The 24,644-nt window shown below is 39.9% G+C and overlaps 1 protein-coding gene across 1 annotated transcript in view; it reads left to right on the forward strand.

Annotated features, from left to right (window-relative positions):
• CTTNBP2 (cortactin binding protein 2) overlaps positions 1-24,644 on the forward strand; it is a 159,498-nt gene that overhangs the window by 81,924 nt on the left and 52,930 nt on the right. The window contains exons 5-9 of the mRNA XM_007450770.1: positions 868-1,071; positions 2,515-2,614; positions 10,279-10,429; positions 13,454-13,705; positions 23,867-23,984. Of these exons, the coding sequence (XP_007450832.1) occupies positions 868-1,071; positions 2,515-2,614; positions 10,279-10,429; positions 13,454-13,705; positions 23,867-23,984 (825 nt within the window). The remainder of the gene's footprint in view (positions 1-867; positions 1,072-2,514; positions 2,615-10,278; positions 10,430-13,453; positions 13,706-23,866; positions 23,985-24,644) is intronic.

Here is a 24,644-nt window from a genome sequence, read left to right on the forward strand (position 1 = left end):
TCAAGGAAGAATTCAGAAAATTTTCCATGCTATATGCAGCCGACTTCACACACTTAACAGATTCTCTTCTAAAGCTGCTAAATACTGATGAGAAATCTCTATGATAACTCTTAATGACTTTTGTTAAAACTATATGGTAGAGTGTTCTGTTTTGTGGCTGATGAAAAGTTTTCGGTGCAAAATGTGAAGATGGCCAGATGACATAGTCTTCAAAATTGTGTATTGAATATCTGTGCTGGTATATAGTCTATATATGTTGTGCTTCTGTTAGCTCTTGACACTGAAGAGAAGTTGGCTGCCCATTATTTTTCTTCCCAAATAAGGGAATTCAAGGAATGTAAATAGATTCCTTGACAGTATTTGGTCCATCTCAGTGGTTTATGTAAAATTTATATTAAGTACCTTGGAAACATTGTAGAAAAAGGAAAATTTCTATTTTTTAGAATTATCTCTATCTTATACCTAAAGATATCTATCAGTTGATAGCCCAAATTGAGGAAATCTGTACATAATTTTAAAATTCAAATTGTTTTGAAACCCTGAGGAGGAGTTTGAACTTTCAAATCAAGACAGCCTTCTTAGTTTCCTAAAACCAATCACCACTTTAACACTTACCTGTGCAAGACTGACGACTAAAAATAATTAGTCACCATGTATGTTAATTTAACTAGCAGCAGATATAAGATTGAAATAACAGTACAGATTTATGCTAATGTAAATATTAACAGATTGATAATGTTAGAAACCACATAATCCACTAGGGGTACATGTTCATGTGTCTGTGTGTGTATAATTCAGAAAGGAGTGGGTAATATCTGTCTCTTGACCTTTCTCCTACTCTCTAACTAGGGTCACTTTAACCCACAGGCTGGTCACCCTCCCTAACCCCTTTGCTAATGAGTGGTGGTCCTGCGCCCCTGGCTGGCAGGCCCACCCTTCTTCAGCAAGCTGCTGCCCAGGGAAATGTCACTTTATTATCAATGCTGCTTAATGAAGAAGGACTGGACATAAATTACTCCTGTGAAGATGGCCATTCTGCCTTGTATTCTGCTGCTAAGAATGGACATACAGGTAAGATGGTGCCATCTTACCTCACTGTATCACACTCTCGCAAAAGGATGCAGAATCAAAAGCACCTGTAACCACTGTTATGTGCAAAAGGTGAATTTAGGTTTCAAATTTTCTCTTTCAGGTAGAATAGATAACTTGTTTACATGATTTAAAGATTTTATAAGCATTTTAAAAATCCAAATTGGACAGTTCCGTAATAATCTAAACTTTTACTGCAGCTAGCAAAAAGTTACCTCTTGTTTTATGCACAATGAAATGTATTCGGTTTGTAGAAATTTGGGGTCTAGTAACTGTAAAGCACATTTTCGAATAAAGCCCCCCCCCCATCTGTTATCACTTTGGCCGGGACAAAATAGCTCTAATTTGTTTGTTAGAAATAGCTGGTGTCTGTGCTAAGCAAAGCCTTAGGGCTTTAGCACATGCTGCAGTGAGGGAAAGTTATAGTAGGTAGGAAAGGTCATGGGTCTGAAATTGTTCTGTAGTTGGAACAATTTAAAGTTATTTGGATTTTTTTAGGAGAACGGAGAGGTTGTTCAATTATAAATGACATATCGATGAAGTCGGGGAATTAATCTTGTTGCTTAAAAAGCAAATCTTAGAGTCAAATATACTAAAACATACAGTAGTGCAGATAAAGAGATGATTCGATGGCAAACACAAAGTCAAATAGTATTGCATATGTAAGCCATGTGATCCTTGGATAATTCACATAATGTGGCTTCCTTGGAAGTTTTCAGAGCTTCTCTCTGTTCGAGTGGACTACATGCAAGATTCTAGTGAACTACAAGATGATAGCTCATTATTTTAAAAGTATTTTGGAGTACTTCTTCAAAAGTACTGTGGGAATTTTCTGAAATGTAAAGAAATTCAGTCTAGTTAATAACATGTGCAGTGTGAGGTCTAGGTGATACTTTTGCCTGAGTCTGATGACTTTGTGTGGGTTCTCCTTGATCTTCATTCAGGGAGTTAAGTATAAGATGACCACAACATGAAAGCATTCTAAAGATTAAATTAAACATCAGAAAGTAAGAATTTAACTATTTAAATACAAAGAATGGTATATCAATTTGGTGAATGGATTTTGTTCTCCATCCAGTAATATTATTTTGGGGGATTGGCTGATGGAAAAATCTGATAAGACATTTTCTGACATATGACAGTCCTTTCACTCATCAGCAACTCCTCTCCCCCTTCTCCGCCAAAAAAAAGAGAAAGAAATCATGTCTTAGTTGGTGACTCTGGGGTATTACAATCCTGGGGGAAAGGGGTGGCTTTCCCTTTATAATAGTCTGTGGAGTCTCACAGCGGCCCTGAAAAAATTGTCAGGTGAGCTGTGCATGAGAGAGGTCCCTTGGGGTTAGTGTTTGTCTACAGCTCGTATAGAATTTGGTTCATCATGACTGTAAGTGAGGAATTAAAATGGCTTTCTATTAAAATCCATAGACTGTGTGAGATTGCTGCTGAATGCAGAAGCCCAAGTCAATGCTGCTGATAAAAATGGCTTCACACCCTTGTGTGCTGCAGCTGCTCAGGGACATTTCAAGTAAGTGATGCTCTTAATTCTTTTTTTTTTTTCCTATGAAAAGAGCCTCTTTATAATTTGCACACATATTTTAGTTCTGGCTGAATGTGTAAACTAGTGCTTAAGATCCGATGGCAAATAAATTCAACTAAACATATTTGAGAATTTAAATGCAAAGTAGGATCCTAAATTTGCTCTTCTTTTTTTGTTGTTGTTGTTTGTTTTTTATACGGCAGGTTCTTAGTAGTCATCAGTTTTATACACATCAGTGTATACATGTCAATCCCAATCTCCTAATTCATCCCACCGCCACCCCCATCCCCCCACCGCTTTCCCTGCTTGGTGTCCATACGTTTGTTCTCTACATCTGTGTCTCAAATTCTGCCCTGCAAACCGGCTCATCTGTACCATTTTTCTAAGTTCCACATACCTGCGTTAATATACGATATTTGTTTTTCTCTTTCTGACTTACTTCACTCTGTATGACAGTCTTAAGATGCATCCACGTCTCAACAGATGACTCACTTTCGTTCCTTTTTATGGCTGAGTAATATTCCATTGTATATGTGTACCACATCTTCTTTATCCATTCGTCTGTTGATGGGCATTTAGGTTGCTTCCATGACCTGGTTATTGTAAATAGTGCTGCAGTGAACATTGCGGTGCATGTGTCTTTTTGAATTATGGTTTTCTCTGGGTATATGCCCAGTAGTGGGATTGGTGGATCATACGGTAATTTTATTTTTAGTTTTTTAAAGAACCTCCATACTGTTCTCCATAGTGGCTGTATCAATTTACATTCCCACCAACATGCAAGAGGGTTCCATTTTCTCCACTCCCTCTCCAGCATTTGTTGTTTGTAGATTTTCTGATGATGCCCATTCTGACTGGTGTGAGGTGATACCTCATTGTAGTTTTGATTTGCATTTCTCTAATAATTAGTGATGTTGAGCAGCTTTTCATGTGCTTCTTGGCCATCTGTATGTCTTCTTCGGAGAAATGTCTATTTATGTCTTCTGCCCATTTTTGGATTGGGTTGTTTGTTTCTTTAATATTGAGCCGCATGAGCTGTTTATATATTTTGTAGATTAATCCTTTCTCCGTTGATTCGTTTGCAAATATTTTCTCCCATTCTGAGGGTTGTCTTTTTGTCTTCTTTATGGTTTCCTTTGCTGTGCAAAAGCTTTGAAGTTTCATTAGGTCCTATTTGTTTATTTTTGTTTTTATTTCCATTACTCTAGGAGGTGGATCAAAAAAAGACCTTGCTGTGATTTATGTCAAAGAGTGTTCTTCCTATGTTTTCTTCTAAGAGTTTTATAGTGTCCGATCTTACATTTAGGTCCCGATTCCATTTTGAGTTTATTTTTGTGTATGGTGTTAGGGAGTGTTCTAATTTCACTCTTTTACATGTAGCTGTCCAGTTTTCCCAGCACCACTTAATGAAGAGACTGTCTTTTCTCCATTGTATGTCTTGGCCTCCTTTGTCATAGATTAGTTGACCATAGGTGTGTGGGTTTATCTCTGGGCTTTCTATCTTGTTCCATTGATCTATGTTTCTGTTTCTGTGCCAGTACCATATTGTCTTGATTACTGTAGCTTTGTAGTATAGTCTGAAGTCAGGGAGTCTGATTCCTCTAGCTCTGTTTTTTTCCCTCAAGACTGCTTTGGCTATTCGGGGTCTTTTGTGTCTCCATACAAATTTTAAGATTATTTGTACTAGTGCTGTAAAAAATGCCATTGAAATTTGATAGGGATTGCATTGAATGTGTAGATTACTTCGGGTAGTATAGTCATTTTCACAATATTGATTCTTTCAATCCAAGAACATGGTATATCTCTCCATCTGTTGGTATCATCATTAATTCATCAGTGTCTTATAATTTTCTGCATACAGGTCTTTTGTCTCCCTAGGTAGGTTTATTCCTAGGTATTTTATTCTTTTTGTTGTATTGGTAAATTGGAGTGTTTCCTTAATTTCTCTTTCAGATTTTTCACCATTAGTGTATAGGAATGCAAGAGATTTCTGTGCATTAATTTTGTATCCTGCAGCTTTACCAAATTCATTGATTAGCTCTAGTAGTTTTCTGGTGGCATCTTTAGGATTCTCTATGTATAGTATCATGTCATCTGCAAACAGTGACAGTTTTACTTCTTCTTTTCCAATTTGTATTCCTTATATTTCTTTTTCTTCTCTGATTGCCGTGGCTAGGACTTCCAAAACTATGTTGAATAATAGTGGTGAGAGTGGACATCCTTGTCTTGTTCCTAATCTTAGAGGAAATGCTTTCAGTTTTTCACCATTTGAGAATGATGTTTGCTGTGGGTTTGTCATATATGGCCTTTACAGGTTGGTTCCTATAAAGAACCAACCTGGTTGAAACCTTGAGGTAGGTTCCCTCTATGCCCACTTTCTGGAGAGTTTTTTTTTGTGTGTGTGTGGTATGCGGGCCTCTCACTGTTGTGGCCTCTCCCCTTGCGGAGCACAGGCCCCGGACGTGCAGGCTCAGTGGCCATGGCTCACGGGCCCAGCCGCTCCGTGGCATGTGGGATCCTCCCAGACCGGGGCACGAAGCCGTGTCCCCTGCGTCAGCAGGCGGACCCCAAATCACTGGCCACCAGGGAAGCCCCTCTGGAGAGTTTTTATCATAAATGGGTGTTGAATTTTGTCAGAAGCTTTTTCTGCGTCTGTTGAGATGATCATGTGATTTTTGTTCTTCAGTTTGTTAATATGGTGTATCACATTGATTGATTTGCATATATTGAAGAATCCTTGCATCCCTGGGATAAATCCCACTTGATCATGGTGTGTGATCCTATTAATGTGTTGTTGGATTCTGTTTTCTAGTATTTTGTTGAGGATTTTTGCATCTATATTCATCAGTGATATTGGTCTGTAATTTTCTTTTTTTGTAGTATCTTTGTCTGGTTTTGGTATCAGGGTGATGTTGGCCTCATAGAATGCGTTTGGGAGTGCTCCTTCCTCTGCAATTTTTTGGAAGAGCTTCAGAAGGATGGGTGTTAGCTCTTCTCTAAATGTTTGATAGAATTCACCTGTGAAGCCATCTGGTCCTGGACTTTTGTTTGTTGGAAGATTTTTAATCACAGTTTCAATTTCATTTTTTGTGATTGGTCTGTTCATATTTTCTATTTCTTCCTGGTTCAGCCTTGGAAGGTTATACCTTTCTAAGAATTTGTCCATTTCTTCCAGGTTGTCCATTTTATTGGCATAGAGTTGCTTGTAGTAGTCTCTTAGGATGCTTTATATTTCTGTGGTGTCTGTTGTAACTTCTCCTTTTTCATTTCTGATTTTATTGATTTGAGTCCTCTTCCTCTTTTTCTTGATGAGTCTGACTAATGGCTTATCAATTTTGTTTATCTTCTCAAAGAGCAAGCTTTTAGTTTTATTGATCTTTGCTATTGTTTCCTTCATTTCTTTTTCATTTATTTCTGTTCTGATTTTTGTGATTTCTTTCCTTCTGCTAACTTTGGGTTTTGTTTGTTCTTCTTTCTCTAGTTCATTCAGGTGTAAGGTTAGATTGTTTATTTGAGATTTTTCTTGTTTCTTGAGGTAGGCTTGTATAGCTATAAACTTCCTTCTTAGAACTGCTTTTGCTGCATCCATGGGTTTTCGATGGTCGTGTTTTCATTGTCATTTGTCTCTAGGTGTTTTCTGATTTCCTCTTTGATTTCTTCAGTGATCTCTTGTTTATTTAGTAACATATTGTTTAGCCTCCATGTGTTTGTGTCTTTTACGTTTTTTTCCCTGTAATTGGTTTCTAATCTCTTAGCATTGTGGTCAGAAAAGATGCTTGATATGATTTCAGTTTTCCTAAGTTTACTGAGGCTTGCTTTGTGACCTAGGATGTGATCTATCCTGGAGAATGTTCCGTGCGCACTTGAAGAAGTAAGTGTAATCTGCTGTTTTTGGATGGAATGTCCTGGAAATGTCAATTAAATCTATCTGGTCTGTTGTGTCATTTAAAGCTTCTGTTTCCTCATTTATTTTCATTTTGGATGATCTGTCCATTGGTGTAAGTGAGATGTTAAAGTCCCCCACTATTATTGTGTTACTGTTAATTTCCTCTTTTATAGCTGTTAGCAGTTGCCTTATGTATTGAGGTGCTGCTGTGTTGGGTGCATATATATTTATAATTGTTATATTTTCTTCTTGGATTGATCCCTTGATCATTATGTATCATTATGTCGTGTCCTTCCTTGTCTCTTGTAACATTCTTTATTTTATAGTCTATTTTATCTGATAAGAGTATAGCTACTCCAGCTTTCTTTTGATTTCCATTTGCATGGAATATCTTTTTCCATCCCCTCACTTTCAGTCTGTATGTGTCCCTAGGTCTGAAGTGGGTCTCTTGTAGACAGCATATATATGGGTCTTATTTTTATATCCATTCAGCAAGCCTGTGTGTTTCAGTTGGAGCATTTAATCCGTTCACTTTTAAGGTAATTATCGATATGTATGTTCCTATGACCATTTTCTTAATTGTTTTGGGTTTGTTTTTGTAGGTCCTTTTCTTCTCTTGTGTTTTCCACTTAGAGAAGTTCCTTTAGCATTTGTTGTAGAGCTGGTTGGTGGTGCTGAATTCTCTTAGCTTTTGCTTGTCTGTAAAGCTTTTGATTTCTCCATCAAATCTGAATGAGATCCTTGCCGGGTAGAGTAATCTTGGTTGTAGTTTCTTCCCTTTCATCACTTTAAGTATATCATGCCACCCCATTCTGGCTTGTAGAGTTTCTGCTGAAAAATCAGCTGTTAACCTTATGGGAGTTCCCTTGTATGTTATTTGTCATTTTTCCCTTGCTGCTTTTAATATTTTTTCTTTGTCTTTAATTTTTGCCAATTTGATTACTATGTGTCTTGGTGTGTTTCTCCTTGTGTTTATCCTGTATGGGACTCTCTGTGCTTACTGGACTTAGGTGGCTATTTGCTTTCCCATGTTAGGGAGGTTTTCAACTATAGTCTCTTCAGGTACCCTCTCTGGTCCTTTCTCGCTCTCTTCTCCTTCTGGGACCCCTATAATGCAAATGTTGTTGCTTTTAATGTTGTCCCAGAGGTCTCTTAGGCTTTCTTTAGTTCTTTTCTTTCTTTTTTCTTTATTCTGTTCTGTAGCGGTGAATTCCACCATTCTGTCTTCCAGGTCACTTATCCGTTCTTCTGCCTCAGTTATTCTGCTATTGATTCCTTCTAGTGTAGTTTTCATTTCAGTTATTGTATCGTTCATCTCTGTTAGTTTGTTCTTTAATTCTTCTAGGTCTTTTTTAAACATTTCTTGCATCTTCTCGATCTTCGCCTCTATTCTTTTTCCGAGGTACTAGATCATCTTTGCTATCATTATTCTGAATTCTTTTTCTGGAAGGTTGCCTATCTCCACTTCATTTAGTTGGTTTTCTGGTGTTTTATCTTGTTCCTTCATCTGGTATATAGCCCTCTGCCTTTTCATTTTGTCTGTCTCTCTGTGAATGTGGTTTTTGTTCCACAGGCTGCAGGACTGTAGTTATTCTTGCTTCTGCTCTCTGCCCTCTGGTGGATGAGGCTATTTAAGAGGCTTGTGAAAGCTTTCTAAATTTGCTCTTCTTAATAATAGATGTTTGTATATGAGGGTAATGAAGAAGAGGAATATGCTGTTTCCAAACCTGATGTGGACGAACTTGCTTCCAAAGAAGAAGATAATTTTTAGCATATCAACATAAAGTCATCCCTCCTGTCTATGGGGGATTGGTTCCAGGACCTCCTACAGATACCAAAATCGAGCATGCTCTATGTCCGTTATGTAAAATGGTGCCGTATTTGCATATAACCCACGCATGTCCTCCTGTATACTTTAAACCATCTTTAGGTTACTTATAATACGTAATACAATGTAAATGCTATGTAAATAGCTGCGAGCATGTGGTAAATTCAAGTTTTGCTGTTTGGAACTTCCTAGGATTTTTTTCTAAGTATTTTCCATCTGGGGTTGGTTGAATCTGTAGATGTGAAACCTACAGATAAGGTCGGCCGACTGTGTATGTGGTTATATAATGGATTGTTAAACACTTTGCTGTTCACTGTTTTCCACCACTGCAACCTAAAAACCTTTTTTATGTGTGATGGCATTAAATGTAAAACATAGAGTTATATTAATTGTAATACTCTTAGCTTCCTACTGGCAGTTTATTCAGTATTAAATCCCAATTATTCACTTTGTTTTATCTTTAAAAAAAAAATTGAAGCAGAGCTAACATACTGAAAGAAATTAGAGCACAAAACCAAAAAGAGCCTATCAAGTAAAATATACATAAGTTTAGCAGTGATTTCTTCAGTAGCTTAATAAGTCAGTTGACTATAGATATAACTTTCTAAAATCAAGTAATATTTTAATAATAAAATAGAATATAGCTAAATTGCTTTCTTTGCCTGTGATGAAATGGCAGGCTCTGGAGAATGAAAGCTGTGTTCAACTTTTTTATTTTACCATCCCGATAGAAATGTTTCCTTTAACAAATCTAAGAATTCTTGAAATACGGGTTTTACATTTTACACTAATGTTACTAGTCCTAAAGGTAAATTTTTAAAAATTCAAACTGCATCCATAAAGTATAGTATCTTTGTTTTTCTGTGTGTCTAACATGTCTCATCACCCTGAGTTTATTGTTTAGGATCAGAGCTACTGATTTTGCTGCTACTTTTTGCATGTATCCTAAGTCCTCCAAGAGAGATTCTTCTTCTGGGCTATACTTTTACCTTTACTGCCAGCAGGCAATCTGTAGGGCCACTTGCTTGGATAGTATAACAGTCATGGGAACAGAGGCATGGATGGTTTTGCAAAAAGGGAGAACCCTGGTGAAGTGCAGGGGCTTGATTAATTTAAACGTGTATTAGATACACATTAGTATGTAACTTATTTTAAAAATATGCATAAACTAACCAAATGTTGCCAAGGGAAGCCAAGAAAAAACATGCATCTGAACAAAGAAACAAAGATGTGAGTTCCTTCTTAATTTGATGATTTATCTCTCTTTTTTAAGTTTATTCTCATCTAAGTTTGCAAACTGAAGTTAGTTCCTAAGTGCCGTGAAGTCTTGAATTTACCTCATTGCTTTCCTTCTTGATTCTCAGGGCAATGTGTTTCTGCTTAGCTGTGTCTTTTTCCTCTTAAACTAGCCCCACTTCAGGAGACAGGACAGCCTCTGCTGTCTTTTCTCCCCAAGATGGCCCTTTCTTGTCTCCGTACTGCCTTTTATAGTGGAGGCAAATGGTGCCCTACTGTCTGTGCTATTTTTAATTATTTTCTCAAGTGGAAATCTCAGAATGACTCAGCAGCCTGACTTTTTTCAAGGTTCAAACTATTTTGAACCACAAATAATATATATGTCAAGCACAGTTAAACATATTCCAAGGACTCTACTTTCACAGTTTGGTTGCAGAGGACTGTCATAAACCACGTATTCACACTTGATCAAAGCTGCTATGTTAAATTTTCATGGGAGTAGTTAAAATACATCTTCCAGGCTTGTTAAAAACAGCATCTATGTAATAAGACCAGGAATAATTGATACATATATTTAATAATTCATGTAAATAAAGATGCAGAATTGCTCTAGCATTATTTTCTCTATTTAATATCTTGGGCAGGTGGTACTTCAGAAATCAAACCCAGTTTGTATGTAATTAATCATAATCTTGCATTTAGGTGTGTAGAAATATTAATTGCATATGATGCTAATATTAATCATGCTGCTGATGGAGGACAGACACCTCTATACCTGGCCTGTAAAAATGGAAATAAAGAATGTATTAAACTCTTGTTGGAAGCTGGAACTGACCGAAGTGTAAAAACCAGAGTGAGTACCTGTATGTTGCGTTTTGTCCTATAATTTACAATACGTCTCCAAACTCTACAGCTCGAAAAATAAAATTGGTTAAAATACAGGTTGCTTTGTTTTGCTTTGAGGATATTGGATAAGGACATTGTCTTATTTGTTTGAGCATCTGATTATTAGAAGCTTGTTCATTAGCCTTTCTTTTTAAAGGTAGTTGGTGTAGTGCCTGGGAATTGTAAGCAATGGACAAAGGTCAGCTGTCCTCAAGGTCGTCGTCACTATCCACAGTAGTGCTCATTTGTAGTATGTGTAAACAGGAGGGAGTTTGTGGCAAGACAGTGCCCATTGCCAGCACTTCAAGGAAGTTTATTTGTGCTCACTGTTCTTCCCAGGACTGACGTTTATTGTTGCTAAGATTATGGAGCACCTCACAGAGTTCAAGGTCATTGTCTAATTTGAGCCAGAACTTGAAGCACTGTGTGTGGAAACCCACCTAACAGGCTGAGGTAGCTGTTGACTCCATCCCACACAGTTCTGGTACCTCCTGTACAGGGCGCACAGGTGAAGTCAGGGACTTAGAAACTGAAGAAATTTGGAGTCTGATCCACAGAAGAGTCTTTGGATAGTACTTCTGGCTCAGCCACACAGAAATGCATTTGAAACAAACTTCTCAATTCAGCTTCCCAAACTGTTCTTCATCAACCTATCATGATAGATTTAAGGACCAAGAAATCAGCCTTCGTACACTGGCATGCATTTCTCCAGTGGGGGCCCATCTAAGGACTGGTGGGTTTAACGGAGCCCACTCTTCACTAGGATCAGGAATATTTTATTTTTATTTTTTTGCAGCTTCCCAGCATGTGAAAAGTGTAATAATCACCACCCTCCAGGATATTCCTGATGAAAGACAAGTGTAGACATCTTAATCTCCAAAAGTTATCTGAACCTTGGATCTCTTCTGTTAATAGAGAATTGACTATACTGTGCATCCATTTCATAGGAAACACCCTTAAAATTTTCTAGGATAAAAAGGTGCATTACCTACTTTAAGGTCACTCTTAGATCTTGGATTTTCTTAATTTCTCAGAAGAAAAAAAACAATTAATGGTATAACCAGAGATATAAGCTGGGTATAGACATTTTCTGTTGAGTCCTATTGCAAGGGCTTTTTTTCTTTAATTTCCTATTTATTTTTTGAAAATCTGAGAAAATAGTCCAGATTCATGTTGTTTTATATATTTTATTTAAGAAATCTGTGGTATTACACATTCATTATAAAATTCTACCTTACATATGAAAAAGGAATGAATTTTACATCATTATCTGAATGAAAAATAAGTAGTTAAACATAAAAAATCACATCCTATAAGTTGGAGAACACAGAAATCCATGCTCTCAAGCTAGTTGTTGATAAGGTGAATGAAATCGTTAGAAGTACAGAGGCTCCAAAGTACAGAGATAAATAGCATAATTGATAAAGGACCTTAAGGGAATAATTATTTCTCATGACTTTTAATAAGAAATCAAAGGAGAATGAAAGATTTTAAGTTTTTCAGAAGTAACTGCATGGCCTTTGTAGTATAAATTAAGGAAGGTCAAGAGCACTTACACTCTGTTGCCTAATTAAGGCTGATACCCATGTAAAGGTATCTACAGCCCAACAAAGAACAAGCCATGAAACACTTTATCTGCCTGGGGTACACCGGAGGACTCTATGGTATTCCAGCTACTGCCCAGCCATGGTCTGCTGTTAGCCAAGTCGATTCCGTTGATAAGAAGTACAGAACCAGAGAAAAAGCCACATCATTTAGTGAGAGCTTTAGCAAATGATCAGGTGACTCAGTCTAAATGTAGATGGTTACCATTTATTGTCTGTTCTTCTCCCTGTCTTCTACCCCGTTATTTTTTTTAAAGTGTACTGTAACTCACTGAAAAAATATTTAGTGTAGCAGTATGGAATACCAAATGAAAAAAATAGGCCAAAGGGAAAATAAAATGAAGCCAAAATACGTATCACCGAAATAATTCTAAATTCTTTTATGAAAGTCTTAAAAATCTAATGAAGGTGGATACCTGAGTAGAAGGCAGACCTATCTTTATATAAAAATGAGAGACTACAGAGGGGATCAGGATTTCCCCTAGAATAGTGTTTGTCAAACTTCAGTGCAGCAGAGTTGCCCAGAGGGCTGTTAAAACGGATTGCGGGGCCCCAACCTTGAGGTTTCTGATTCAGTAGGTCTGGGATGAGGCTCAACAATTTACGTTTCTAACAAGTTCACAGGTGGTGCTTCTGCTGCTGGTCAGGGGACCACACTTGGAGAACCACTGTGCTAGGAAAGAGTTGTGAGTCTGCTCTAGCAACCAGCTAAGTGGACGGTTGAGGCTTCAAAGTATAATATGTTCTAGAGAATGGGCCCAAGCATTTTAGTTGGAGCATTTTCTAAGCTTGCATTTATCAGTGTCCAGCTGCAGTCACAGAGAGCTCCATGGAGGCTGACAGGTATCTCATGAAGTTACTTGGCTTTGTTTTTCCTTTATGTCTGCCTTTTTCCTGTTATCTAGAATCTTTCCTTCTGAAATCAGTGGCATAAAATTTTAAGATAACTAGAATTAGGACTCTTCCCTGTAAGTAAAACTGGCTTATAACAGCATTCATTTAGTACAGTACTGGTAACTTTATATTTGCATATAAATTTAAAAAAATCTTTATGCTAAAGTTCATTCTCTTTCATAATATTAAATTGGGATTTTGTTTTACCATATATAATGCTTACTTACCATCCTGGACAGTACCTGTTCATTCCAAACGGTCAACTGTTAAGAGGAAATTCTTACCAAATAGCAAACATGAGTCATAGCAATGGAAAATACACTAATTGGCAGTGGTCTGAGAACTTAGCTCATCTATGATATTCAGGATCGGAAGCCTGCTTTTCCCAGCTCAGTGGTCCATGCGCAAGAACATGTAGAGGTGAACTTTAAATAACACAGTTCTCAACATTGATGTTGTAATCAACCCTTTCCCCCTGGTCGTTTTATTTTCAGGATGGCTGGACACCAGTTCATGCAGCTGTGGACACTGGTAATGTGGACAGCCTCAAGCTTCTTATGTACCATAGGGCCCCAGCTCATGGAAACACGTTGCACGAGGAGCCTGAGTCGGGCGTCTTTGACTTGGACGGGGGAGAAGAGAGTCGTGAGGGCGCGTCCAAGCCTGTTGTTCCTGCAGACCTCGTCAACCACGCCAACAGCAAAGGCTGGACTGCTGCCCACATTGCTGCTTCAAAAGGTTTTAAGGTGTGTCTGGTAGCAGCTGGCCTCATTACACAGTTGTAATTTGATGAGTGGCGAAGTTGTCTGCTCTTGACTGAGTGTGTTTCACCTGAATAATTGGGGACTGAGCAGTACCATTGCAGGAGATGATCCGCTTCCAGTATGAACCAACTTTTTTTTTTGTCCAGCAGATATTTACGGTCAAGCGTATATGAGACTTAATCACAAAAATCAGTTTGGAGTTTGTTAACAAATGTGGGAGTAATTCCACACATTTTGTCTCATGTCAAATTAGAGGAAAAGTTGGATATTGATAGGGTCCACAGGGTTGTTTGATTCCGTACAAAGACCATGCCATGAGTTAGAGGTAGGGCCAGGATTCAAGTACACATGTCCTGTACTCTGAACTCCCTCACTAGCCCTACCTGTGCTGTCTATGATACATAAGAAGGCATTCTAGATTTCACTCATCAGTTAGAAGAGAGAAAGATTCTGATTATTAAGGAAATAACATGAAATAGTAAGCCATCCATTCATGCTTCTTTTTCTGTTTAAATCACTTTAGCAATAATATTGCTTTAACAATGAAAATCTATCAGGAAGCTCCTGAGTGCAAGGCACTGTGTAAGCTAACATTTGCAGGAATCATTTATGCGATCAGTTAACTCCTAGTTCAGTGGCAGGGGTGCAAGATACAAGACGAGTGGAGGATAAGAGAAGTTCAAAAAATTTAAAACAAGGGTAGTAGACATGTGGTTGGAACAGTACAAAAATGCAAATTTTTATTTTTTGGAAGAGAGAGCGCACGTATTTCAGAGAGCGGAGTTGCGGAATATTAAGCTCAGGAATGGCTCATTCTGGAGGAGATAGAAACGATTTTGGCCTTGCAGCGTGGGTGAAATTTGTCACGCATCACTGGAGAGGAGAGTAGTTAGATGGAGGGAGCAGTAGGAACAGACCAGAAGTAGGGAGGTGGGTAACAGCTCCAACTGAGCTAATGAAGAGTAGTGAGAAGTTTCACAGTATGGCACCGGCCTTCAGTGATGTATTAAGAAGTTTGAGCTTTATTTACTAGTCAGAGTAAAACCATTGAAAGGTTTTGTACAGAGGAGCAAAAGAATCAGCTCTGTAGTTTAGATTGATTGACTTAGCAATAACATTTAGAAGACTGGGGATTATGAAAACACTGGTGGCAGGGGAGAGGCTAGGTGAAAGATGATGGGAGTGGTAGAAATAATAAGAGAGATCACAGAGTACAAATGTCCAAGAATTGAAGACAGATTAGATACAGGAAATGAGCAAGCTAAATAGAAGGATGATAGTGACATTCCCAGAAAGAGAAAAGAGGAGGAGGCATTGTGATCAAGATAGAATGTGGGGCTTCCCTGGTGGCGCAGTGGTTGAGAATCTGCCTGCCAATGCAGGGGACATGGGTTCGAGCCCTGGTCTGGCAAGATCCCACATGCCACGGAGCAGCTAGCCCCGTGAGCCACAACTACTGAGCCTGCGTGTCTGGAGCTTGCGCTGCACAACAAGAGAGTCCGCGACAGTGAGAGGCCTGCGCACTGCGATGAAGAGTGGCCCCCGCTCGCCGCAACTAGAGAAAGCCCACACACAGCAAAGACCCAACACAGCCAGAAATAAATAAATTAATTAAATTAAAAAAAAAAAAAAAGAAGATAGAATGTGGATTTAAGCATGCTGAATTTAATTCTGGGATATGTTCAACCAGATGGAGATATCTGGAAATAGCTGGAAATGTGCATTTGGAGCTCTTGGTTGGGTAACTTCCTGTTGTTATGATCTAGAGCAGAAGCTGTTCATTTTGGACTTTGGGGTTTTTTTTAGTGAGAAAAAGGCATGATTCAGTTCAACGTGGAGGTATTGCTTGCTAGTAGTAGTTTACTCCTATTTTATCCTTAAAAAAAAAAAACCTACAGAAATTCTGTGAACCTGATATATATATATTGGTTTGAATGGAAGGCAATGACATTTGACATAAAAGTGTTTGGAAGACAAAGATGTAAAATATGAAAGCTTAAATTTGAAAATGCATAGTTAATCTAAGACAGTGAATCTCATTTGATGGAGGAAAGGTACACGGAAGGGGTAGTTCTCAACTTACTTCCCCCTTCAAGAAAATCTGAGGATAATGCAAGAGGTTACCGACAGTGGTAGGTTGTTCATGCACTCAACCTGAAGGCAAGAAAAAAAACCAAAACCTGAGCATCACTGATCTAGAATGTTCAGCCACTGACCCTCTGATGCTAGGCAGAGAGAGGAGCCCACTCTCCAGGGTGAGTTACCCTGCAGGGTGGGGGGCTTGTGTTGCCACTCAGCTCCTTCATTATGAACTCCTCATAAGTCCCGGTGTTTTTATAGCCGAGGATGGCGTCTTCATGGCTTCCCAGGCCCCTGGCAACGTGGATGCTCTGTCATCATTGAGTAAAGGGAAATAGGATTTCTTTCTCACATGTAATATGACTCTCTCTGTATTCTCTTATGTTAAGAAGCTTAAGATAAATTTTGAACAAGAAGAGAGATTTTAGAAAGTGAACGTGACTTAAAACATCCACACACTGCAAAGAAAAATAATAAATTAAAATAATAATTTTTTTTTTTTGCCCTGTAGTAGATATGTCATCTTCCAGGCTAACCTCTTCATTTTATGGTTAGGATATTTAAACCCTGGAGGGATTAATAGATAGAAGTTGGAAATGAAGCCCAGAATGCCTGGTTTCATTACTTGTGCGGCCTGCCTTCCTAGTCAGTCATGGGTATTGGAAAATATTTTTCATCCTTTGCCTAATACAGTGTTTATATCCTGGCTGACTCCATAGAGGTAATCCATTCACAACTAAGTTGCTAAGACCAGTTTTCTGAAAAAATAAATGACAATTCTGAGTTAATCATTGTGTGGGTGAAGAGATTCTACACTGACCACAAGTAGAGCTTAAAAGGTGTATGTTTTTTTTTTCTCTTTGCAATAGCATATATGTGTCCAATCCGCATAAGGTAGTAGTACCGTTGTTATCCAAGAAGATGACTTCAGTTTCCATGTGTTTTTCAATGTAAAAAAAAGTGGGATTTCAGAGCTTGAAGACACATAGCTCATCTAGTCCAGCTGCCTTGCCTTGCAGATGAAAAAATTAAGTTTTGGGAAATAGTGTAACTAATTCCCCAAGGTCAATTCATAGAAGACCAGATTCCCAAATCAGTCCTTTTTCCACTTAGTTCTTGGTCTTTTTCCCAATGTTTAAGCAATTTATGCAAATCACCATTCAGTGTTTGGTAACAGGAGTAGCTCTCTCTAAAGCTGGTCTGTGACTGCTCCGAAGTTGAACTCATCACTGAGGATAAACTTGTTTTCATCACTTAGGGTGAGTGGATAGAAGAGCTTCTTAGTGAAACTCTGTGTTCTGTCATGAGAACTCTGACATGTCAAGTTCCTGCCGCAGAAGTAGATTAGGGAGAGTGTCTGGATTTGAGCGGCTAGTTGTTGAAGCTCTCGTTCAAACAGATTCTTTATTTGGGGGATTATGTGTTTTGAGTAGATGATAATTCTAGCTTACGTATTGCCCAAGCCAGTGGCTTCCTGTCACTCATGCTCTTACTCAGCCTTTCTGGGTTGTTTAACATGTTGACTCTAATGCAGACTCCTCCTCAGCTTCTAGAACACTGCTCCTTTCTCGCTTCCCTTCTGAATTTGATGACCAGACTTTCTCTTTGTTTTTCTCTTTTGTTTTTTAACCCTCAGCAACTCCCATGCTCCTTCCTAGCTGCCTAGTCCTATTTTTTTTTTTTTTTTTTTTTGCGGTACGCGGGCCTCTCACTGTTGTGGCCTCTCCCATTGCGGAGCACAGGCTCCGGACGCGCAGGCTCAGCGGCCATGGCTCACGGGCCCAGCCGCTCCGCGGCATGTGGGATCCTCCTGGACCGGGGCACGAACCCGTGTGCCCTGCATCGGCAGGCGGACCCTCAACCACTGCGCCACCAGGGAAGCTCCTGCCTAGTCCTGTTTTTAAGAGTTTATCCAGTCTTTCAACTTGAACTGTGGCTTCTACAGTAACTCTTCCCAAACCCAGATCTCACACCTGGCTTTTTACCTGTCTTCCAGCCATTTATTTCCACCATCCTAGAGGTCATCTCTAGGCAGTCCCACAGTCCTCTGGCCAGGCAGTGGCCTTCTTGTTGCCATCTTTACGCCATCCTCACAGTGTGTAGGAACTGTGGACTGATGGATGCATTTTTACCTCTTAGCCAGGCGAGTGTCAGGCATGCCTTCCACTCTCCAGCATCCACCTGACGGGATAGTCTGGATGTGGTATGTGTCTTAAGCACAGAGGCCCACATGGAGCCCCAAGATTTAGATTTCCTCTCCCTAGGTCATGGCTGCAAAGAGAAAAAAAATGATAGGAGTCCCTAAATTTCTTCCTTGTCACAGAGTTGGGTACCTGGCTAGGAGAAGACAAAGACAAGATAACCTGTGAGGTTGGACCAAGTCTTTGGGACTAGATGATAAATAGAAATCTGTGCTTTTGATTCTGCATGATAATTTTTTTCCCTTAATTTTTATAAAATTTTTTTCGCAAAGGTCAGACTGTGTGTGGATAAAGGAAAGAGGCTATTTTTTAAACTCTCATTGTAGAGTGTTCAGTGCAGAGTGTTGCATCCTTGCTTAACCTGAACAGCAATGACTCACAGAATCCTAAAGGATTCTCACATAAACGTGGCCAACCGGAGTCTTGCTCCACCCCTCACCCAAGACATACACTTTCTGGTGTTTTCCACTAACACCTTTCAGGGGTCTGGTTTTGACCCTTTTCCTCCTCTCGCTCTCTACTTTCCTCCTTGAATGATCTTTTTGGTCTCCAGAATATAATCTATAGAGATTCCAAAATCTTCTCTCTAGCCCACCTAACCATGTCCTGAGTCCATTCAGGAAGGTCTTATCCAGGACGCCCACGGTTTTACAGGGCATCTCCTTGATAACCCAGTTGGCCCAGTACAACCTTGTTTATGCCCATCATCCCAACCATTAACAGTGCCCCTTTTTACTCTTAAAAGTGTCCCAGTTTAGCCAATTATATGGTAACCCTATTGATGACCATATTCATGTTTACTTCCACCAAACAGTTCCATGAGGATGCATGCCCGGGCTCCCATGTTTAGGCTGCATCTCTTGTTCCTCCTTTCTTAATCCACTAACATCACCTGACATTTGTGTTTATTGCTCCATCTTCCTAAGATAATGAATTCAAATGATTGATAAAACTCTAGATTTTATTCCCTTATAAATGAACATGTAAACAAAGGGAAGGTTATTTTTTTAAATGTCCCTTGGGGAGCCCTCATCACGGGCTGTCTGGACTTGTGTAGGCCCTGCTATGATCTCTTCATCTCCAGTCTCTCCAGCTCCTTTACACTGTCTTGAGAGGGGCCTTCCTAACAGGAAGTTGGTCATGTAATTTGCCTTTCGTCTTTACAAGGGTAAGTGACCTTTCTGTCGCTTCAAGGATAAGTGCCAGATCTTTACATGACAGACAAGTCCCGTCCAGATCTGGCCTCAGCCTCTCTCCACAAGCACACTTGTCTCCTTTCCTCATGCACTCTCTGCTTTAACCCTGCACTGCTGGCTGTTGTGTAGACATCCTGTGCTCTCTCTTCTCTCCCTGCCTTTGCATCTGCTCTTCTCATTACCTCAAATGGCCTCTTCTGTCCTGACCCCTCCCTGCCTGGAAAACATCTCAGCTTAAGTCTTGGTTTCGAGGAGTTCATTGGTCCCCCTTCACACTTCACTTACGGAGCTTGTTCTTTACTGTGATTATTTGTATGCCTCCCTCCCTTTCCACCTCCTCCAAAAAATCACTTTTCATCGTTGTATATATTGTGCTCAGCAGTCTCTGGCCCACAAGTACTAAGTGTTTGTTGAATCAGTGAGTGAATGGGCTATTTTATGAGAGTTCTGTCTTAACTGGTCTCCTTTCTGTCACTCTCTTTTTCTGTATGTCTTCCAAATGCAGCAGTTGGTTTTCAGAACTGAGCTGATCATGGCACTTCCTACCCGAACATATCCTCGTGCCTCCAGAAAGGCCTCCAGGCTCCCTAGCACTCAGCCCTTCACGGCTGATGCTAGCTGTCTTCATCTCACCCCTAAGTCTGCCTGCTTCCTCATGCTGTTATTTCCCATTGTGATAGCCTCCATCTCCCCTGCCCTGCAAAACAGTGAGCACACCCACACCCCAAGTTGTTTCCAGCACGTGTGCCAGACCCTACCTGTGCATTTGCAGACTGCTTTCCCTCCCACTTCCTCTGCCCAGTGTCAGACCCTCAGCTCCCTGCCCTGACTAGGATCTTATCTCTAGCTCTTTGGACTTGAGGTTTCAACTTTTTCTCCCTGGCACTGGTACCTTGCTTCTCAGCTCTTAAAGGCCCCTGGCAGAGGTGGTTCGTTGTCCCTCAACATCTTTTCTACCCTCCTCTACAATAACGGACCTCTCAGAGTTCAGCTGGGCTCGTGACCACCCAAAATAAAGACTACATTCTCCAGCCTCCGTGGCAGGTGACCGTGGATACCTACCTGAGTTCTGGTGATTGGGACGTGAGTGGGAGCAGAAGTTGAAGCCTAAGCCACTGCTTTCTGAAGTCTCTGCTCTAGGGAATTCCCTGGTGGTCCAATGGTTAGGGCTCCACACTTTCACAGCTGAGGGCCCGGGTTCGATCCCTGGTCGGGGAACTTAGATCCCTCAGCTGTGCGGTGTGACCAAACATAATAATAAATTAAAAAATAAAGTCTCTGCTCTAGCACGTGTATCTGTATCATAGTTAACAGCACTTTGATTTAGACTCATTCATCTAGACCTCTTGCTCTGCATCACTTGGAACAGCCTGCCCGGTTTAGGTCCCCTGAGAATCCATTTCCAGAAGGAGCAACTAGCATCACAGCATTTGTTCTCTTCACTCGAAGCCCACCCTTCAAGGAGAGAGCTTAGATTCTTTCCTCTGCCTTTCCCACCTCCTCCCCCTCCCCTTAGTAAAACTTTCTCCTCACTTCAACAGCCCCCTCTTCTGGGCACATTTTCCCCGAGGCTCTTGACTATACTTTGCGTTTCTGCCGGAGAAGCAGAAACTGTTACCGTCTTCGTCGTCACAACCCTGGGCTCTAACACAGCGCCTGGCACAGAGGTGCTTAGTATCTCTTTCATAAAGTTGTGAGGATGTGTGAGCACTATATACTTGTGCTGTGTTGGAACGGTGCCTAGAGGTTAGTATGTGCTCCAGTAGTACTGTAGCTGCTGCTGTTCAGTGTCAGTTGGGTAAAGTTTTCATCTTCTTTGTGTTCCCCATGGAGCCCAGCATAGTGCTGTGGAACTCACAGCTGTGACCCTGTTTGGATACGCGTTATCCTGCTATCTTTCCAACATTTCTTGCTTCCTTATAGAGAAAGCTACTGCTTATGTTATTGCCTACTGACCTACCTGAGTGTAATAAAAATTATACACAACCCACTTTATAGGTCAGACTTAAAAGAATCTTGCAGATTTTGGTTGCATCTTTTATCATTTCTGTTTGTAATTTGAAGTACCATCACCTAGAATTATGATGTTTGCTGATGTGCTGTAATTCCTTACCACTTACCTGAATATTTGGGCTGTTCTCTAACTGGTGATGATTATGTTGATTATAACAAAAACAGCAGCTAATAAATATTGAGAACGTTTTACGTGCCAAGAATGTAAAAGCTTTTTACCCATCTTTTCATTTAAGTCATGTAACAGCCCTATGAAATATAGATATTTGAGACACATATATGGAAACTGAGCAGGAAAAGGTTAAATGATTTACCAAAATTCGTAGATAAAACCATTTATATTGGCAGGCTTAGATCTCCCCCACCCCCCGGTCTGTTTTGGCTCTTACCTGCTTTTGCTGCAAGTACTAACTTGTGTAATAAGTGTATTATTTTTATCTCTTATCATCTGGGAATTCATAAAGTTTAATGCTCAGATTGCATTCTACTTAAATCTTTCATTAGAGTTAATTTTATTAAATATCTTATACATTTACTGATTTTGTACAAATTAGTAATAATTGGACAAAAAATTTATGTATTTGACTTAGTTTTCAGTTCATTTCTTGGCTTAGTGATTTTTTTAAACCTGAACCCCAGACCAGTGAAAGCTAGATTACAATAGTTAGAGAAGATCCCTCCGACTTGAGCAGTAAGAAACCAACGTCCAAGTCAGTCCCTTTGCAGAAGACAGCTTTTCTTGATTCAAAGGTCCTCTGGCTCGGCGGCTCCATTGTGCAGGTACCAAGGCCTAGTTTCCCATCCCCCCAGCATCCAAAAAGATTCCCTATATTGGCTTTGTCCTCAAACCAGCACTGGCTTCCTGTTCAAATTTCACTTAACTGGTGGTCTCAGCTTACTCTTTGTTTTTCTTTCTGACCCTTAGGGATTTCCTGTATTTCCTTGTGAACTCATGATTTAAAATATATTTTGGGGCCAATATGAAGCAACTGGAACTCAAGTATACTCCTGGTGGGAGTAGAAATTGGTATAGCCACTTTTGAAAGCTCTTTGCAGTCTATACTAATACAGAACATGTGCATACCCCATGACCCAGAAGACCAAGTCTGTACATATACCCAACAAATATGTACATGTGTCCACCAAAGGACACGTACCAGAATGTCTATAGTAGAACCCAAATGTCCACCAACAAGAAAATAGATGAGTAAATTGTGGTATATCCATATGATAGAATACCACCCAGTAATTTTGAAAAAGAATGAATTGAATTATAACTGTTCCTAACACATGGATGAATTTTATAGACATTATGTTGAATGAAAAGTAGCCAAATATAAATGTGTATCTGTAATATGGTTCCATTAATATAAAATTCATAAATAGGCTAAGCCAGTCTCTGATCTTAGAAATCATAGTAGTAGCTACCTTTGGGGGGAGAAGGGGAGGGGCTATTGGTTGAAATGGAACATTAAGGAGGCTTCCAGAGTGCTCCTTACACAAGTATGTTCACTTTGTGATAATTCTTCAAGCTGCACACTTACTTGTGTGCTTTTCTGTATGGATATTATACATCAGTAAGAAAGACATGTTTTACAAAACAGAAAAAAAGTGTTTTACAGCACAATTAGAGAAAGCTGTTCAGACTGCGTAGTTTACTGTGTTGTCAGAAGTGGAAGTCAGCCCAGAGCCTCTGTGTGTGTGTGTGTGTGTGTGTGTGTGTGTGTGTGTGTGTGTGTGTAGTAGGGGAGCGAAGAGAAGGACAGTGCTTGTTTTGGTGGTTAGTTCCTTTTCATGGTTTCTGGTTTATTCAGTTTTGTGCTTACTGTGGTGGGAAATCAACAGACAAATCATGAAGTCGTAGAAGTTGAAATAGCAGAGCTCCTTGATAAATATCTGATGTAATATCCTGCCATGCAGTTCCTTATTTGAAAATGTTTGCATATAAATTGTCTACCACTTTGAATTGAAAAATTTTGGAAAACTACGACCTTTCGTTCATAGGTTAGTGATATTTTTTCAATGGAGATTTCCTGGAGCAACACAAGAAAAAACTGAAAAAGAGAGGGCACCTAACTTCAATATCTATTGAGAATGTTTTTCTAAAACTTCAGTCAACATGGTGTTTACACATATTTCTCAAATAAATAAAGTAAGACAGTGTAAGATCTCAAATATATATGTGCTTACAAGGACTCTGGGGCAGACGTTACAATTGGAGCCCAGCACTTGCATGACCAGGAAAGCAGTGCCTGATCTAGAAGATAGCAAGGTGCATCTGGTTGTAGCAGAAGTCTTTTTGCTTTATATTTCCAAATTATAGTAAAAGGATACTGTCTGCTGAAGTCTTTTTTCCTTAATTTCACTCTGCAAACTGAGTGATGAGTAAGCTAATTTTTTTCTCTTGAAACCTAAGAGGCTGTTCTGTGGAGCAGTGTTTTGATCCTGTGAATCACATGTAAATGAAGCTCTGTTTGCTTTTCATTTGGTGACAGTGTTTAGATTAATCTGTGTATTTGGGTTGCTGGGAAAGAAAGAAGCTTTCTGGCTGAGAATTCCTGATATGCTTGCTGCGGGCAACTGAATTTTCCCTTGGAGTTTTCGCTTGAGTTTATTCACTTGGATGTGAGGTAATGGAGTTCTTGTCTTTACAGAACTGCCTCCAAGTCTTGTGTAGGCATGAAGGGCTGGAGCCAGAAAAAAGAGATAAGTGTAATCGGACTGCACACGATGTCGCCACTGATGACTGCAAGCACCTGCTGGAGAATCTGAGTGAGTGCCCTTTGCAGCTGCATTGCTCATCCTGCATCCACACTGCTGGAGCCTCTGGGACTGTGGGAAAGATATTAACGCAACTACAGTTTTCTCACTCTCTTCTTAACCTTTGAACCCTAGCTGCTACAAAAACACTTACTTGGTTATAAATGGGGTAATTATATTTTTCCACATAGAATGGCTTTTTACAGAATTAGTTGTTATTGAGATAATGCTAGGTCTTCCTTGTATTTGACTGACCTTGGACAGCTTTTAAATAATTATTGCTCTTTTCTTCTGACTTAGATTGTCTTTCTAGAAATGAGACTAGGAGGCTATGAGAAATCATGGCCGGCTAGTGTGCTATTAGCTGATCATATGAATGTAGGCAGGCAGGTCAGTTATCTCTCAATGTCTGGTTGCCTACCTGTCTAGGAAGATAATTGATAATCTTTTGGGTCCCTTCCATCTTTAAGAGTATATACTTCTGGGGCTTTCCTGGTGGCGCAGTGGTTGAGAGCCCGCCTGCCAATGCAGGGGATACGGGTTCGTGCCCCGGTCCGGGAAGATCCCACGTGCCGCGGAGCGGCTGGGCCTGTGAGCCATGGCCGCTGAGCCTGCGCGTCCGGAGCCTGTGCTCCGCAATGGGAGAGGCCACAGCAGTGAGAGGCCCGCGTA

The sequence above is a fragment of the Lipotes vexillifer genome, unplaced genomic scaffold (genome assembly GCF_000442215.2).
Source record: "Lipotes vexillifer unplaced genomic scaffold, Lipotes_vexillifer_v1.1 scaffold314, whole genome shotgun sequence".
Taxonomy (NCBI): Eukaryota; Metazoa; Chordata; class Mammalia; order Artiodactyla; family Lipotidae; genus Lipotes; species Lipotes vexillifer.